This window comes from Carassius carassius, chromosome 1 (genome assembly GCF_963082965.1).
Source record: "Carassius carassius chromosome 1, fCarCar2.1, whole genome shotgun sequence".
NCBI lineage: Eukaryota > Metazoa > Chordata > Actinopteri > Cypriniformes > Cyprinidae > Carassius > Carassius carassius.
In genome coordinates, this window is record NC_081755.1 from 43,148,929 (window position 1) to 43,166,381 (window position 17,453).

At 41.5% G+C, this 17,453-nt stretch overlaps 1 protein-coding gene across 2 annotated transcripts in view; it reads left to right on the forward strand.

Moving 5' to 3' along the window:
- The first annotated feature begins 993 nt into the window (after nucleotides 1–993).
- Nucleotides 994–17,453, forward strand: part of LOC132151733 (potassium channel subfamily T member 2-like) — an 89,174-nt gene continuing 72,714 nt past the window's right edge. For both annotated transcript variants that reach the window (XM_059560066.1, XM_059560076.1), the window contains exon 1: nucleotides 994–1,381. In XM_059560066.1, the coding sequence (XP_059416049.1) occupies nucleotides 1,293–1,381 (89 nt within the window). In that variant the 5' untranslated portion in view covers nucleotides 994–1,292. The remainder of the gene's footprint in view (nucleotides 1,382–17,453) is intronic.

A 17,453-nucleotide genomic window follows, 5' to 3' on the forward strand; every position in this document is an offset into this window, starting at 1 on the left:
TGTCAGCATCATTACTCCAGTCTTCAGAGTCATGTGATCCTTTAGAAATCATTCTAATATATTGATCTGATGAAGCTTTTTTTATTATTATCAATGAAACCCTTTGCTCTTTTTTCTGGCATTTTGTAATGAACAGACAGTTAAAAATAACAGCATTAAAATATAAATCTTTTGTAACAATCTATTTGTCTTTACTGTCACTTTTGATCAATTTCATGCATCCTTAATGAATGGGAGTATTAAAAAATGCTCCAACATTTTAAATGTTAATGTTAACTACCATGGTTTTATCTGATAACATCCCCTTAGCTCTTTCCCTGAATGTTTTTTTTTTACTGTGTTCGATGATGATCTCTCTAAGGCCACAACTGAACAGATGTGCCTGTAAAAGCCCATCAAAACCTTTAAAAGTTGAGATTGAGGGTAGGCCAGGCCTATATTAAACCTTTCAGGAGCTAATAAACACGATTGATTTATTGGTCTTGTCCCGCAGGCAGCCGCTAGGAGGCAGAGCGCTCAAAAACACCCGCTATTATTGACAGCATCAGAGCTGCACTGAGGGCTGGGTAATGTTCCAGGGTTGAAATCCAATGTGACAACACAATTTCTTTGGTTATACTTACATTATTATGCTAAAAGGCATATGTATGCAGATCAAATATGTCAAACACCGCAACAGGTGTCATGCTTTACTTTCTGCACACATCAAGCAGCTTATGCAGACCCATTCTCCAGTTTGAGTGTGCATTTCACTGCACTATAGGCTACTTGTTAAAGCCAATGTCTTGTGAAATGGATCGTTTATGGCAGTGATAAAAAATGAGGTTTCTCATCACCTGCATGCTTTTTTGACTGACATATATCAGGCAAAAAGCGTAGTTGACTTTTCTCATGCGTCTTTCAACAATGCAGGAGACGAAATGACTGGTTGCAAGAACTAGATGTAGCCTACTATAAAAAATGAACACTCCCACCCCTCAAAATAGTGCATGTCTTAATCAATACTGGACAATTGTGAAATAATGCACTGCAGCAGTAACTGAAACCGCTTGTGTCAGCAATGGACGGGATGTCCAGGCACGCGCCGTGTCTCGTCTCAGCTGCTGAGCTCGAGGCACCAGTTGCTCAGTCGCTGCTGTGATACTGGATCTAGACCCGTGTCCCTCGTTCCTGAGTGATGACAACAATTTCTATACTTGAGCGACCTGAAACAATCGCGGCGGACGGATAAACGAGGACGGACGCGTTTGCATTTCCACGCCGTGTCGGTTCGTGCGCTCTGCTGAGTGACTATGGTGGAGCTGGAGAAGGAGGTTCTGCCGCTGCCGCCGCGGTACCGGTTCCGAGACCTGTTGCTCGGGGACTGGCAGAGCGACGACAGGTAGAGCAACTTTAACTCCTCAGCTTATGTTAACATGCGTGCTTAAATAACTGCATATGCACAGGGAATCACATTAGTATCAGCAGTAGTGTGAGTATTAGTAATAACCATAGTAATAGTATAGTATGAGCATACATTTAGTATTTCTATTTGCATGAATAATAGCCATAGTAGGCTATATTAGTATAGGAGCATACTGCTATTGGTTATATAAATTCGTAAGACAATTTAGTTCTGATAGTAGTTCTAGTAATATATCTAGTATTATCATGAGCATTATTAATAGTGTTAGTATCAGTGTGAGCATTAGTATGAGTATGTATTGTACATCCTGGCTGTGTCTTAAAACTTATTAAATGCTGTCTAGCTAGGCAGCACACTAGTTATTTAAACAGCCTCTATTTATCCTGCCTTGCGTAACGTTAGCTGTTTTATGCAGTCTGGTCACATTTTGATCTTTGACTTTAACAGCCCCTTTGCCAACAGAAAAAGCTTACTATTATTAGTATTAGTGTGAGAATACACTAAGTATTCCAAATTCTATTAGAAATAGCAATAGTTTTAGTGTGTGTATAACAACAATATTAGCATATACACAAGTATCCGTATCACTAGTATACGTCAATGTTAATAAGATCTTTGGAACTGCTATTAGTTTTGTATTCGTTTTAGTAACATCATTAGTTTTAAGATGAGTATCAGAAGCTACCAGTGCTGTAAGGATTATTAGTAGACTGTTACCATAGTACTAGTGTTAGAATAAACTTGAACATTAGTATAATTCTTGCGGTCTTATTAACTTAAACTTAAACTTATTAAGCATCTTGTGATGCTCTCAAATTGTGTCTTGCTTGGCAGCACACTATGTTTTGAGACACGGACTGTGTTTATCCGGCGAACGTGATTTCATCAAGTACAACATGTTCCTGGATCCTTGTTGATCCTGGAACAACATTCCAATTAACCAATCAGAATTGAGATATAACTTTTCAGAAAATATCTGTTTTAGGCTTACAATCAGGGTTAGGTGCTTCTACACCCTTTTTAATCAGCTAGCATTTCCCACTGATTTTAGGAATAAATTATGTGTAGTGTTAGGTTTAGGGATTGGGTTAAGTCTATATTTTTGGACAATAATGTTGATTCAGGATCATCAGAAGATGTTGATCCAGGAACATGTCTTACTTGGCAAAATCACGGCGACCGTGTTTATCCTGTCTTGTGTGGTTATTTCATGCAGTCTGGTCACACTTTGATCTCTTTGACTTCAACAGCCTTTTTACAGACAGTATTAATATTAATAGAGTATTAGCATTACATTGAGGAAAAGTGGGTATTAGTATGCTGTTAGTAATAGTATTTGTATGCATGTGTTGGTGTCAGCGTGATTAGTAAAGTGTTACCATAGCACTAGTATTATTGTTAGTATGAGAGTGAGCATTAGTATTGTACATTTTGGCTGTTTTAAAACTCTTTTGTGATGCCCACAAATGCCGTCTATCTATGTAGCATGCCAAGTTTTAAGACAGCCTGTTTTTTGCATAGCTGTTTTGATGCAGTCTGGTTACATTTTGATTTGTTTGACTCCAACAGCCATTTTACAGACAACAAAAGATTGGGAAAGGGATTGGATTTGTGTGTGCTTGTGTTCTGTCAAACTATCTCATGTGTTGATGTTCACATCAGATGGTATTGCTGCCTGTCTGTTTTAAATTCCATGTGCATTTCCTGCAGAAAACTACTGGACTGAATATTTGTTCATTTGAAAGAGTGTTCAGTGCTTTCTTTAATGATGTTTACTGCAAACCCAAAATATATTGTGAATGCTGCAGCACCTAAATGTACACGTGAGCTAAATAAACCATTTAGACAGACAGTGGAAAATAAAATCTGTATTTTATGCTTGACACTCTGTTGCTAGGTGAGGACTGAGGACCAAAACACTTTAGTCCTTTAGAAAGATAAGAATGAGTTTCTCCCTCACTTCTGGTCTTTAAAATGCACTAATTGGTGAGTGCTCATTTGTAGGGGACATGTCTACGTAAATGGTGCGACCAGGTGATAATTCCTCGAATGAAACAGCCTCTCTTTGACAGTTTCAAAGGGATCTCATTACTGAAATCATATTTAATCTCTCTCACCTACTGAGGATTGATTATGTTATTTGTCTATCAGAGAGCGTGCGGGGGTGGCGACAACCCACTGAACACTGCCACTGAATAAAGCTTACAATCCAATTCTGTATGTGTGTGTGTTTCTGTGTGAAACATTAACCTGCTCAACCTGGGTCCCTGAGGACTTCACATAAGGACGGCTCCATCCGCTCTGAAGACCTCAGAAATGTCCAAGTAGGCAAATCACTTTATGCCAGTTTTAACAGAATGTGGGCATTAAAGGTATCCAAATTCTGCCATTATTTACTGGCCCTTCGAACTCATATGCTCTTATTTTTCATGCAGCATAAAACAATAAATTTTGAAGTATCATTATGCTGCTCTTTTCCATCTGATGACAGTTTATAGTGATAACTATGATTATGAAAAAAACATAAGAGTAGTCCGTATGACTTGTGTATTTCAAAACTTCTGAATCAAAAAATATGGGGTTGTTAGACATGTCAAACCTCATGTCAGTGTGGTTTGGTAATGAGGCATGCGAGAACTATAAAATATTTGATTTGTTAGTTACTTTTAAGAGTATTTATGCTTTTCTCTTTACAAGAACCAACTGTTTCAATGGCTGCGTTTACATGGACCCTTCTAATCCGATCGTAATAGGACTAGAAGCACAATCAGAATAAAAATGTCACATGTAAACACGTCAAATCGGCTCGATCCGACTAAAATTTCGATCGGATTGTAAAGGGTGGTTTATCCCTTTTGTAATCCGAGCGATTACTATATAGAGCTGAGTATTATCAACATACTGTAACAGTGAAAGCTAACACTGTGTTTTCTGATTATATCTCCCAGGTGTTACATGTAAAGTGTGAAAAGTAACGGCCCTAGTACTGAGCCTTGAGGTACTCCATTCTGTACTTGTGATTGATATGATACCTCTTCATTCACTGCAATTAATTGATGGCGGTCCGATAAGTACAATTTGAACCATGCTAAATAACTTCCACTAATGCCAACAAAGTTTTCTAGTCTATTCAAAAGAATGTTGTGGTCAGTAGTGTCGAATGCAGTGTTAAGATCCAATGGCACTGATAGAGATACAACCACATCAGATGATAAGAGCAAGTAATTTGTAACTCTAATTAGAGCAGTCTCAGTACTATGATACAGTCTAAATCCTGACTGGAAATCCTCACAAATACCATTTTTCTCTAAGAAGGAATATAACTGTGAGCATACTACCTTTTCTAGTATCTTGGACAGAAAAGGGAGATTTGAGTCTGTAATTAACTAGTTCTTTGGGGTCAAGTTGTGTTTTTTTTTTATGAGAGGCTTAATAACAGCCAATTTGAAGGTTTGGGGACATATCCTATTGACAATGATGAATTAATATTAGTCAGAAGAGGATCTATGACTTCTGGAAGAACCTCTTTACGTGGTTTAGATGAAATATGGTCTAACATACATGTTGGTTTAGATGATTTAACAAGTTATACAATTATTTCTCTCCTATAGTAGAGAATGTTTGGAATTGTTTCTCAGAGGATCTGAATTCTATCTCTAATAGTATCGATCTTGGAAGTAAAGTAGTTAATAAAGTCATTATTCCTGGGTTATGTTTGTTGTCTTCTACAAGAGATTAAAAGTAATCAGATCTAGTTTTAATGCTTTTTTGTAGGATAGGGTACATTCCCGCCAAGCAATATGAAATACATCTATTTTTGTTTTCCTCCAGCTGCGCTCCATTTTCCAGGCTGCTCTCTTTAGGGTGCGAGTGTGCTCATTATACCACAGTGTCAGGCTGTTTTCCTTAACTTTCTGAAGCATAAAAAAGCAACCATATCTAAAATGCTAGAAAAGAGAGAGTCCATAGTTTCTGTTACATCATCAAGTTAGCTATTGGATATGCTGAGGAACTGAGATATCCATCCATCCATCCATCCATCTTCTTCCGCTTATCCGGGGCCGGGTCGCGGGGGCAGCAGTCTAAGCAGAGAACCCCAGACTTCCCTCTCCCTAGACACTTCCTCCAGCTCTTCTGGGGGGACACCGAGGCGTTCCCAGGCCAGCCGGGAGACATAGTCTCTCCAGCGTGTCCTAGGTCTTCCCCGGGGTCTCCTCCCAGTGGGACGCGCCCGGAACACCTTCCCGGGAAGGCGTCCAGGAGGCATCCGGAACAGATGCCCGAGCCACCTCAGCTGACCCCTCTCGATGTGGAGGAGCAGCGGCTCTACTCTGAGCTCCTCCCGGGTGACTGAGCTTCTCACCCTATCTCTAAGGGATCGCCCAGCCACCCTGCGGAGAAAGCTCATTTCGGCCGCCTGTATCCGGGATCTTGTCCTTTCGGTCATGACCCAAAGCTCATGACCATAGGTGAGAGTAGGAACGTAGATTGACCGGTAAATCGAGAGCTTCGACTTGCGGCTCAGCTCTTTCTTCACCACGACAGACCGGTACATCGACCGCATTACTGCAGAAGCTGCACCGATCCGTCTGTCAATCTCCCGTTCCATCCTTCCCTCACTCGTGAACAAGACCCCAAGATACTTAAACTCCTCCACTTGAGGCAGGAACTCTCCACCAACCTGAAGTGGGCAAGCCACCCTTTTCCGACTGAGGACCATGGCCTCGGATTTGGAGGTGCTGATTCTCATCCCAGCCGCTTCACACTCGGCTGCAAACCGTCCCAGTGCATGCTGAAGGTCCTGGCTTGATGAGGCCAACACGACAACATCATCCGCAAAGAGCAGAGACGAAATCGTGTTGTCACCTAACCTGACCCCCTCCGGCCCCTGGCTGCGCCTAGAAATTCTGTCCATAACTGAGATAAATCAGGAAAATTACTTATAAAGCAGTCTTTTCTGGTAGAAGTGATGGTTCTATGATACTTGTAACAAGGATTAGAACTTACAGTTTTAGCTATATGAAGTTTGCATAAGACTAGATCTGAGATATCATCGCTAGGGCTGTGACGGTGGCAGATTTTTACCACCGCAGTGGTAATGGACCAAATAACCGCCGGTGGTGCTGTGTTGATACATATATAAAGATGTTTCAGATGGGTGCTCCACTTCACTTCAGCGCCAGACACGAATCAAGTGAGCACGGAAATGGTCCTGTGCTCACAGTGCATGCTCTTCAGTTGCATGCACAAAGTCGGCGGCCTATCGCCCAACACAAAATTTATTTGCTGAATGCATAAACTGTATTTTCCCACACTCAAACCTGCCAATCCAAAGGAAACGCTGTGTATTGTGTTTGAGGTCATTTGTGAATTACCATAGACTTAAAGTCTAAATAAAACAATTTGCAACGATTTCTGTTCTTACACTTTTATATAAAACATTGTATTAGTGCGTGACATCATGTGCACTACCGCCGGTGGCAGTTGACAATCGTGGTGGTCACGGAAACTGTCACAGCCCTAATCATCACTTGGCTGCATAATTTCAACAACATCAAAAACAATTCCTTGTGACAGTATTAAATCTAGAGTATGATTTCGACAATGAGTACGTCCCATGACAACGTGTTGTTGGAAGGGCTCATCCCTATGCCCTAATCCCTTCAAAGGGTTTACCTTTTGGAGTGAGAGCTTCACTTTCAGATTTAAAACTTTGCAGGATGTTAATATTCACTTAAAGCTGTTTATATTCACTAAAATGTACACACTGCATGGGCACTTTAAATTTAATGATGCCTTCACCTTTTAAAATTTGATAATCCCACTAAGCCATATTGCAATTTTGATTTCATATAAATCGTGAAGCCGCACTTTAATAAAGAAGTTTGTCTTTATTCCAGTGGGTCAGATTTTATATGAGGGATGTGCTCTATTATCTGCTGTTTGTATAAAAAAACATCAAAATAGCTGCATGAAGATTTTTCAGGAATGATTCTTTTAGGTTTTTTTGTTTGTTTGTTTGTTTTTTGATGGACCAAAATAACAGCATACTGGTTTGGAATGACATCAGGGTGAGTAAATAATAAATTTTCGTTTATTGGTTAAACTATTTGTCTAGACAACGTCTGGCACCAATAATTGTTGTTGAAGCCCAGTGGAGAGCGATTGGAGTTTGGCAGCAGCGCATGAAGTGTGTGTGTGTGCCTACTTATCTGCCATATTTGTACCCAAATGTTAGCTGACAAAAAAAAGAATCTGTCAAAATATGTTTTTGGGATTGTCCTCATTTGTATAAACAAAGTGTGTGTGAGAGTGTGTGTGTGTGTGTGTGTGTGTGTGTCTGTGTGTGTGTGTGTGTGTGTGTGTGTGTGTCAGAGGCAGTAATTCCTCGTCGCTGGAGATCCCGTGGCATTGTGTTCCACACTGTGTGCTGTCACTATCACCTCCTTACATGAATAACACATTTCTGGAAAGCTTAATAGAAAAACAATACACAGTGGCCTTCTGCAATTCTTAGGGATTCCCTGTGATCCATAAAATGGTGTCCTGGTGGGTGGAAAGGGTATTTTGTGCAGTGATACTTATTTTAAGAAGCAAATAATTACCATACAAAAAATGGTTTGTAGAACCTAGCTTCATTTAAGAATCTCAGAATTGCTTCACTCTTTCAAGAACAAATGTTAACTGAGTGAAGAGAAGCTTATTTAAAGTGAAAATTCTCCCAAAAATTTTAAATCTGTAATTATTTATCCATTCTGATGGTTATTGTTTGACCTTATTTCTTCAGTGTGACATTGTTAAAAAATAATATATTTTGAAGAATGCTGGGGTTCCAAACAACTTTATTGATTTTGTTCATGAGGGTGATTAAATGATAGAACATTTTAATTCAGATATTTTGTAGAATCTTGGTAACAAAATAGTTTATGGTCCTTCCATAATATTTTTCACCATTTGGTTACCAACATTCTTCAAAATATGTTCTTTTATGTTCAGCAGAAGAAATGACAACATTCAGACAACATTTGAAGAAGTAAGGCCAATAAAATTTATTTGTTAAACGTTTAGCAAATTATTTTTTCGATTCACACAAAATACTGTGACTTCTAAAACTAAAAAATCCTCCTACTAAAAAAATCTTTGTTCAAGTTACTTTATTTACATTTGTTAGAATAACTTTTGCAGGTTGGATTTCTTAAAGTATATAATTACATCAAATGCCAGTGAAAACACAACATCCCATTGGCTGTTTGACAGGAAATGGAGCATTGCCACTAATGTCAGGCTGTATTTACGTCTAAAAGTGGCAGAAGGTACAAAGACGTTAGGGAAAAGCAAGTAGCAATTTGAGGAAAATACCTGTCAAACATTGTATCAGAAGGACTTGATTAGGTTCGAGCAGAAGGCATTAAGTTCCAGGGAATGAAGTGCGGGAGAAAGCAGAGCAGCGATTAATAGTGACAGACAGGTTAATTCAGCGGCCAACTCTGCCAAAGCTTGTCCTACATGTCTCACACCTCTCACTTCTATTAATCTCCCACGCAAGTCTCTAGTGCACACACACACGTAAACACACATATGCCTATACATATACATGCAACAACACTCTGCCAGCCTCTTCTATCCTCTTGATTCTTGCTAAACACGCTTGTGTTTTGAACTTTTGTTTTGAACTGTTTCCCCTGCTGTGTTCTCATTCCCTGAACTCTGCGTTTGTTTGTTCAGATTACTTGAGTGCCTCTTCACATATAACACATATAGCCAAGTGCCTTACTTTACCAAAAATGTACCTACCGCCCCCAACAACGGAGGCTCAAGGGGCATCATCTGAGCTGTGGTTGTACCAGAAATTGAATCTGCAATTTCGTCTAAAGCATCTCAGTTAAATTGAAAGCATGTTGGTTGAAAAAAGACTAAATTAATTATTTAATTTCAAAAGATAAACAGGACTGTGGCTTTAATGACTAATTAATTTTTCAAATATCGGCATCGGGCGATAAGTTTTCCTATTTGGCCGTTACGATTCGAGGCAGGACTTTTATTTTGATGGCACTGAGAATGGCAGCGCCTAAGCACATGCATGCCTAGCATAGACAGTAAAAGAAATGGACACAGCGACCCCATTGGAACTCAATTGAGACAAGTGAAGCCCATTTTTAGCGATTTTTAGCACTTCCGTTTCTGACGCGCAGACTCAAACTAAGCTTGATGACGTCAGCAACCTGTCTGACAGATGTAAATCTTCTAGTAGCTGTGCGTGCAAACTGCCATCGTTAATCTTGCAGAGACGGCGAGCTAGAGCGGGGAGTTCTTTGGCGTGAGTGAGCAGGAGTAAGTATTCTGATTAATTATTTTTTTTAGTATTTTAAAAAGTAACGCCAGGGCTTGTATCTATGGGCTTCTCTCTTGACGTCTCCTCGATTGCCTGCGAGCTTCTCCTCCGGTCTGTACGGTAATTTCTCTACTGTGCGACAGAGAGTCGCGTGGTTATGACGCAATCGTTAGCCTATTTTTACAAAAACGGGGCCATAATGTAACATAGAAGATAATGGAGCCCTTTATACATTGTTGTGTATCTTTAGAAATAAATAATGGACAAATGGAGTCTTTAAATGCCTCAGATGTAAAGTTATTCGCTGTCAAAGTGACGCCAAAATGGGAGTCAATGGGATGCTAACGCAAGTGAAGTTCTGCTACAAGATGGCAGCACGCAGCCGACTTCAACTTCCGGTCGACTTCATTCCCGCCTGATGCCTAGTTTATGACTCCTGTATGTCACTATAATAGTCTTTACTGGGCGGCGCTAGGGGCTAGCACCCCATATATAAAAAAAGTAAACATATAAAATAAAAACATTTGACTCTCTTGCAATGCAATAAGTGACATGATTTGCAATCATTTGTAATGTCATTGCATTTTATTTTAAAAATGGATCGGTTCCTCGTGCCAAGCTGTCCCCAACTAAAGTTTTTTTCTAGTCAACTAGTCACACTTTTATTTTAAGTTCTTTCCACAGGAAAAAAATGCAAGAGATTGATCCATGTCATAGAGTAAGCTTGATAATACTCCCAAACTACTAAACATTTAAAATGAGCCTATATACCAATTTTATTATTCATATAAAAGTTTATCTATTCTGGATGCCGTTACAGAGGACTACAAGACTGCAGAGGCACTGCGTGTGAACCTACAATCATATATATATATATATATATATATATATATATTAGGGGTGTAACGGTTCACAAAATTCACGGTTCGGTTCGATACGATACACTGGTGTCACAGTTCGGTTCGGTACAGTTCGATACGTTTTAGATACAGCAAAAAGAAAAAATTGGCAGATAAATTTCCTTGATTTTTAAAAAATGTTTTATTTATTAAAACTAACAAAGTATGTTTTTTTTTTTTACATTGAACAATGATGGAGCTATTCTTTACCCATCTTTTATAGTGTTTTCTTAGCAGCATACTGTATAAAACAAAAACAGCTACTTATAAAAAAAATGAAAATGTTATATTATTGTAGTAGTGTAACGATATCAACCTTCATATTCATCCGGAAGAAGGAGGCGGGAACCGGCGGACAATCAAAAACATTTTAATAACAAAATAAACACAAAACAGCGCACCAGCCCCTCACGGACGACTGGTGCGCATAAAATAAAAACCAAAACACAACTAAAAGCCCAGGCCTGGTCCTCTCTCGTCCTTCACTGTCGTCGCTCCAGTTTTATATCCTTCCATCTCCTCCATGGGCCTCGAGACCGGTGGGACGAACAGGTGTAGTTCATCTCCAATCACTCCCCCGGCCTCGCTCCCATGTCCCTCGGCCCCGCCCCACTCGTCACATACCCCCATCGCCCCTCGCAGGCCGGGGGGTACTCCCGAGACTGCGCTCTACTCCCCCCCCCCCCCTCCCTCCGGGGGGGCCGCTCCCGGGGACCTGCGGGAACCTGGGGGTAGGACAGGCGAGGCGAGAGAAAAGGAGATGGAAGGAGGAGCGACAGAGACGAGAGAGGGGAGAGAGGAAAAAAAAAAAAGAAATTCCGGTTCCCAGACGCACCGCTGCTCGGCCCTCCACCAGCTGGGTGATCTCCTCCGCGGTGCCTGGCGGTGGCACTGGACGGCCCTCGGCGGACGGCACGACACTCCTCCGCCGCCCGGTGGACGGCGACGGCTCCTCCGGTTTTGGGCAGCCGGCAGGAGTCCCCCGTTCCCTGCTCCTCCCCGTTCCGGCGGAGGCAGCAGGCTCCGGCCACCTGGCGAACGGCGCCGACTCCTCCGCTCCCTCACGGACGGCAGCCGTCTCTCCACATCGTGGGCGGCCGGTAGCGAGCTCGCCCGTCCCCGGCAACTCGCTCCAGTCCACCGCCTCGAGCGTCCATGGCGGCACACTCCTCGCCAGCTCGATGGCACCGCGGATTCACCACAGCGGCGAGGGATCTTCAGCAGCGCGTCCCTCCTTCTCCCGGGCTTCGGCACCACTGTAACGATATCAACCTTCATATTCATCCGGAAGAAGGAGGCGGGAACCGGCGGACAATCAAAAACATTTTAATAACAAAATAAACACAAAACAGCGCATCCAGCCCCTCACGGACGACTGGTGCGCATAAAATAAAAACCAAAACACAACTAAAAGCCCAGGCCTGGTCCTCTCTCGTCCTTCACTGTCGTCGCTCCAGTTTTATATCCTTCCATCTCCTCCATGGGCCTCGAGACCGGTGGGACGAACAGGTGTAGTTCATCTCCAATCACTCCCCCGGCCTCGCTCCCATGTCCCTCGGCCCCGCCCCACTCGTCACAAGTAGTTATGAACAAATACAAAGATGTAACTTTTTATATGGAACTCTATAACTCTTTATATTGAGTGTGTTTTTACTCATTTGGTTCTCTATAGGGCTTATGTTTTTTGGAACAAAGCAGGAATTACGGTCTGTCTGAAATGGGCTCGTGATGGAATATTGTAACGGGGCTCAATTACATTAAGCATGTTCTTAAAACCTAAGTTTTCCACTACAGAGTGGGCCTTTCACACAGGACGCGGTAAGCGCGGCGCTTGCCGCTGGGTTCAGCGTTGCCCTTCAGATACAACGCGATTTGCGCTGCGCTATGGCGTAGGCGGAGTTTTAAAAACTTTTAGCGGGAGCTCTATCATAGTCTGTTGTTCCTTGAATGGAGATATGTCTACATGACACAGCTTTCCTGACGATGTCCCTATACTACCTCAAACTTGTATCGTACAGCTCAGGAAATTCTGACACACACAGTACTGTACTAGCCGTTCATTCATTTTGATTTCCGTGCTTGTTTTGGATCCTATTGGTCGCGCTGGTAATCGTCACAGAGCGCAGCGGCAAAAGTTGAACTATTTTGAACTTTGACCGCGGCGTGCGCGCAAGCACGCAAATGATGCGTACCGCTGCGCTTGCGCTTTTGGTCGACGCAGCAACAAAACGTCCTTGCGCGGAGCAAGCCATTGAGATGAATGGGTTTTATAGCGCAGCGCCACGCATACCGCGTCCTGTGTAAAAGGCCCATAAAGGCGCTCACTCACTTAAGGGAATCCAAAGTGCACCCAAACACCAGACCTGTTGGTTATTGGAGGATCTTCTATTTCTGGTCTGTTAAACGCATTGGCCATTTTGCAACGAGCCTTCAGCGCGTACTGAGTGAGCGAGCGCCTGACTGAGTAGCCTAACATAAACTTATAAGTTGGTGTTTTTTTCTTCTTCGGGGGTGTCAGGGGCATTGCCTGTTACGTCGTTTGGGTTATTGGGCTACCTTGTTGAACGCATATCATTATATTTCACAATTTTTTATTTATTTTCCAAATATAATTAATTAGTCCAACGAACCGTTCGGTCCATAATGCGTACCGAACCGAAAGCCTCGTACCGAATGGTTCAATAAGAATACGCATATCGTTACACCCCTAATATATATATATAATAATTGGTGTGCAGTGGTGTTTTAAAATGAGGAGGCAGTTATGTACACAATATAGAATGCATATCTGTATGTTCCACGGGCAGCTTTAGGACTCTCTGATCACTGTTTGGTTCAATACAGACCTACAAGCAGAAACTGAAATCAGCTAAACCTGTATTAAGGACTGTAAAAAGATAACCAATGAAGCAGAGCAGGATTTACAAGGATTGTTTTTGAAGCTGCCACTGATCAGGATGAGCTCACAGAGACTGTAACATCACATATCAGTTTCTGTGAAGATATGTGGATTCCTACCAGGACTCATCTAACTTACAACAATGACAAACCATGGTTCACTGCAAAACTCAGACAGCTCCGTCAGGCCAAAGAAGTTGCTTATATGAAGGGAGACAATGTCTTGTAAAAACAGGCCAAATACACACTGGAAAAGGAGATCAGAGCGACAAAGAGGAATTATTCTGAAAAAAATAAGGACTCAATTCACTTCCAGTGACTGAAAAGTCTGAAAGAAATCACCAACTACAAGACACCATCCCCCAGCACAGTGGAGAATCAACAACTGGAAGACGATCTGAATGAGTTCTACTGAAACACCCCACACCCGCTCTGAACACCTCTCCACACAACCATTCACACCATTCACACCTCCTGCAACCCTGCTCTCCCCCACACCTGCACCTCAAATCAGTGAAGACGAAGTGCGACAGGTCTTCCGGAAGCAGAAAAGGAAAAAAGCACCAGGCCCAGATTGTGTTACACCAGCCTGTCTGAAATCGTGTGCTGACCAGATCACTGGAGCGGTGCGAAGTCCCTTCATGCTTCAAACGCTCCATCATCATCCCCATCTCAAAGAAATCCAAAATTACAGGACTAAATCACTACAGGCTAGGGCTGGACACTTAATTGTAAAGTAATCAAAACCGAAATTTAGAACCTCTAACCGACGTAATTTTCCCATGTCGGTTATTTCGGTTATTTCCTGTTAAAACTTCCCCCTTAAAAGCGTGTGTAGCCACATGATTCTGCCAGTCAGTGGCATAAAAGCAAAACATGGACGTGAATGCCGGTTCAACACATAGTGATGGCGCGCGAGCGGTGAGCCTCGAGTCTTCACTAAACTTTGTCAGTTGTATTTGTTTTATGGTTTGGACGTTCAAGCGATTAGACGATCGGATGTGTATTATTATATCGAGCTCCCATGTTCGCGCAGCTGCATTGTGGCACGAAAACTCATAGCTGTGAAGATCACGCGCACAGAGGAACGCAGTTGTCAGCGCTGTCCTGTGATTTATCACTAAAGTATCTTAGAATCTCAAAACTTATTATAGCATATTTTTCTACTTTTGAAGGAACTAGGCTATTTACAACCCCCAGCTTCACAATAATAGAGACGGTATGACTAATTCACACACGCAATCCCTCGTACTGGTACTGATTACCTTTAATCTTTATTTATCTCTTACACCGAGCAATAATATGTAAGAAATGTTACGAACATAGATAAAATAACTGCTGATAGTGAGCTATGATCACTCTTTCAATAGGAAGAAATATCTCACCTTCACAGTTTTTTTCGATTGCTAAACGACAGTGGGCACAACTGGAGTCACATGTGCAAAACTCTAACTACAGTCTGCACAGCAGCAGTTCATGTGGACCAAACTCTAGCTCGTTTTTCATTGCTTGCACAGTTTTCAAAACTCTACACACTTATCCCACGACTTTAACCACAACCTGCACAACACTTTGTTCAAATGCTTACACACTGCTGTCAAAACTGTGAAGCACACATTCAAAACAGAATGGATTTCAAACACTGCTGATTGCAATTTCAGGATTAGCCCCTCAATTATTTGTTTGAATTACAGTATGTACTTTTAGTTTCTACCTTTTTTTTCTCATTACTGTAATTCTGCAAATTACTACAGACTATTGAAGCAAACTGCTAATTTTCATTTACCTTAAAGAATTATGTTCTAAAAATGTAAATAAATCATGTGAAAGAATGTCCCTCTTTTCTTTGAAGAAAATATGACTTTGTATGTAAGTCACTGAAATTGTTCAAACTGTAAAGATGAAAAGTGAGTATTTTCTGTATTGGTGTTTGATGCTAGTGTTTTTCCTCTCAGTGTGTTCTGAATAAAAGTGTGTGTTATCTCAGTGAGGGTTGTGTGTAGTGTTTGGCTGCACTGAGCCTGTTTTGAGTCATGTGTTAAGAGTTGTGTTACTTGGAATGAGTTTTGCAGGTGATGTGAACTGTTTAGCTCAGGTGACTGTTGGTAGTGCAGACTTTAGTTAGAGTTTTGCACATGGAGCTCCAGTTGTGCTCATTGACATTTAGCAATCGAAAAAAACTGTAATAGTCTAACTCAACCGTCTGTCTGAGGCCAGTCTAAAAAGACGCTCAGGACAGTTGACAGAACGTTGCTGCGTGTCGTCATGAAAGCGTATCAATTTCACGTGTTATTAAGCCTTGCCACTTGCAAATGTAACCATTCAAAAGACTTTAAAGCATTCAAACACAAGACGCGGAAAAACTGAACTGAGTAGCTGGTTACTCGCGCTGTGTTCGGTGCGCACGCGGAGAGAGATCCGCGTCTCACAGACAGCAACACTGAACCGAGCTCTCCTTTGCAACGTTCTCCTTTAAGTTCCTCCTGCACCTCAACGAACAAAAACAAATCGCAGTTTAAACAAACAGAAAAGGATGTGTAAGAGCCCACTTCAGCACCGCGGTGTTCTGGTGTTCAGGGCTCATGCAGAGAGGCATCTCAAAACACTTGAATACCGAATTTGTCTGTTTTTGCTCTTGTACCGACAAATAAATAAAAAATATGTGAAAATACCCGTCTTGGATAGTATGTTCGAAAAAACTGTCAGTTATGTCTTAAGTTAAAGTAAACAGTTGAGAAAAGAATCGTATGTGTATTATATTGGATGCATTAATTGTCTCTTAAAGTGACCGCGCCTAATAGGGCTTGGGCGTCGCGTTGCATTCTGGGACGTGGCGGGCATGTTGATGAACAGATAAACAGAACGAACATACAAATTAAACACTTTCAAACAGGGCCCACTGGTACAACCTGAACCGGGGCCCCACAAACCCCAACTACGGCTCTGTTTATAGTACAAACCTTGTAAGTGAACTATGAGGGCAAACAAACAAAACAGAAACAAAATAATCGTTCATTAATCGTAATCGAGGTAAAATGTTCAATTAATCGAGGTTTTGACTTTAGGCCATAATCGTCCAGCCCTACTACAGGCCTATGGTTCTAATGTCTCTGGTCATGAAGCTTTTTTGAAAAACTGTGGCTGGCCCACCTGAAGGACATTACTGGACCCTTACTGGATTCTCTTCAGTTTGCCTACAGAGTAAACAGGTTTGTGGATGATGCAGTCAACATGGGACTACATTATATTCTGCAACATCTAGAGAGACCAGGGACTTATGTAAGGATCATGTTTGTGGACTTCAGCTTGGCCTTTAACACTATCATCCCAAAACTCCTCCTGCCCAAACTAACTCTTCGTGCCCACCTCCATCTGTCAGTGGATAAACAGCTTCCTGAAAGACAGGCAGCAGCTAGTGAGGCTGGGATAATACACATCTAGCACCCATATATTGGAGCACCTCAGGGCTTGCGTTCTCTACTCACTGTTCTTCTCCCTGTACACCAAGGACTGCACATCTAAAGACCCCTCTGTCAAGCTCCTGAAGTTTTTAGACGACACCACACTCATCGGCCTTATTCAGGACGGTGGCGAGTCTGCTTTTATTCTTTTATAATCTGTGTTTTTGTTCTTTCGCTGTCATTCTGTTGCACTGCGGAAGCTTTTGTCATGAAAACAAATTCCTTGTATGTGAAAACATACCTGACAATAAAGCTCATTCTGATTCTGATTAATTTCAACATTAACTAATGCATTATTAAAATCAAAAGTTGTGTTTGTTAACATTAGTTTCTGCACTGTGAACTTACATGAACAAACAATGAACAACAATATTTGTATTAACTAAACAAAGATTAATAAACACTGTAATAAATGTTTATTGTTTGTTCATGTTACTTAACACATTAAATGACACCTT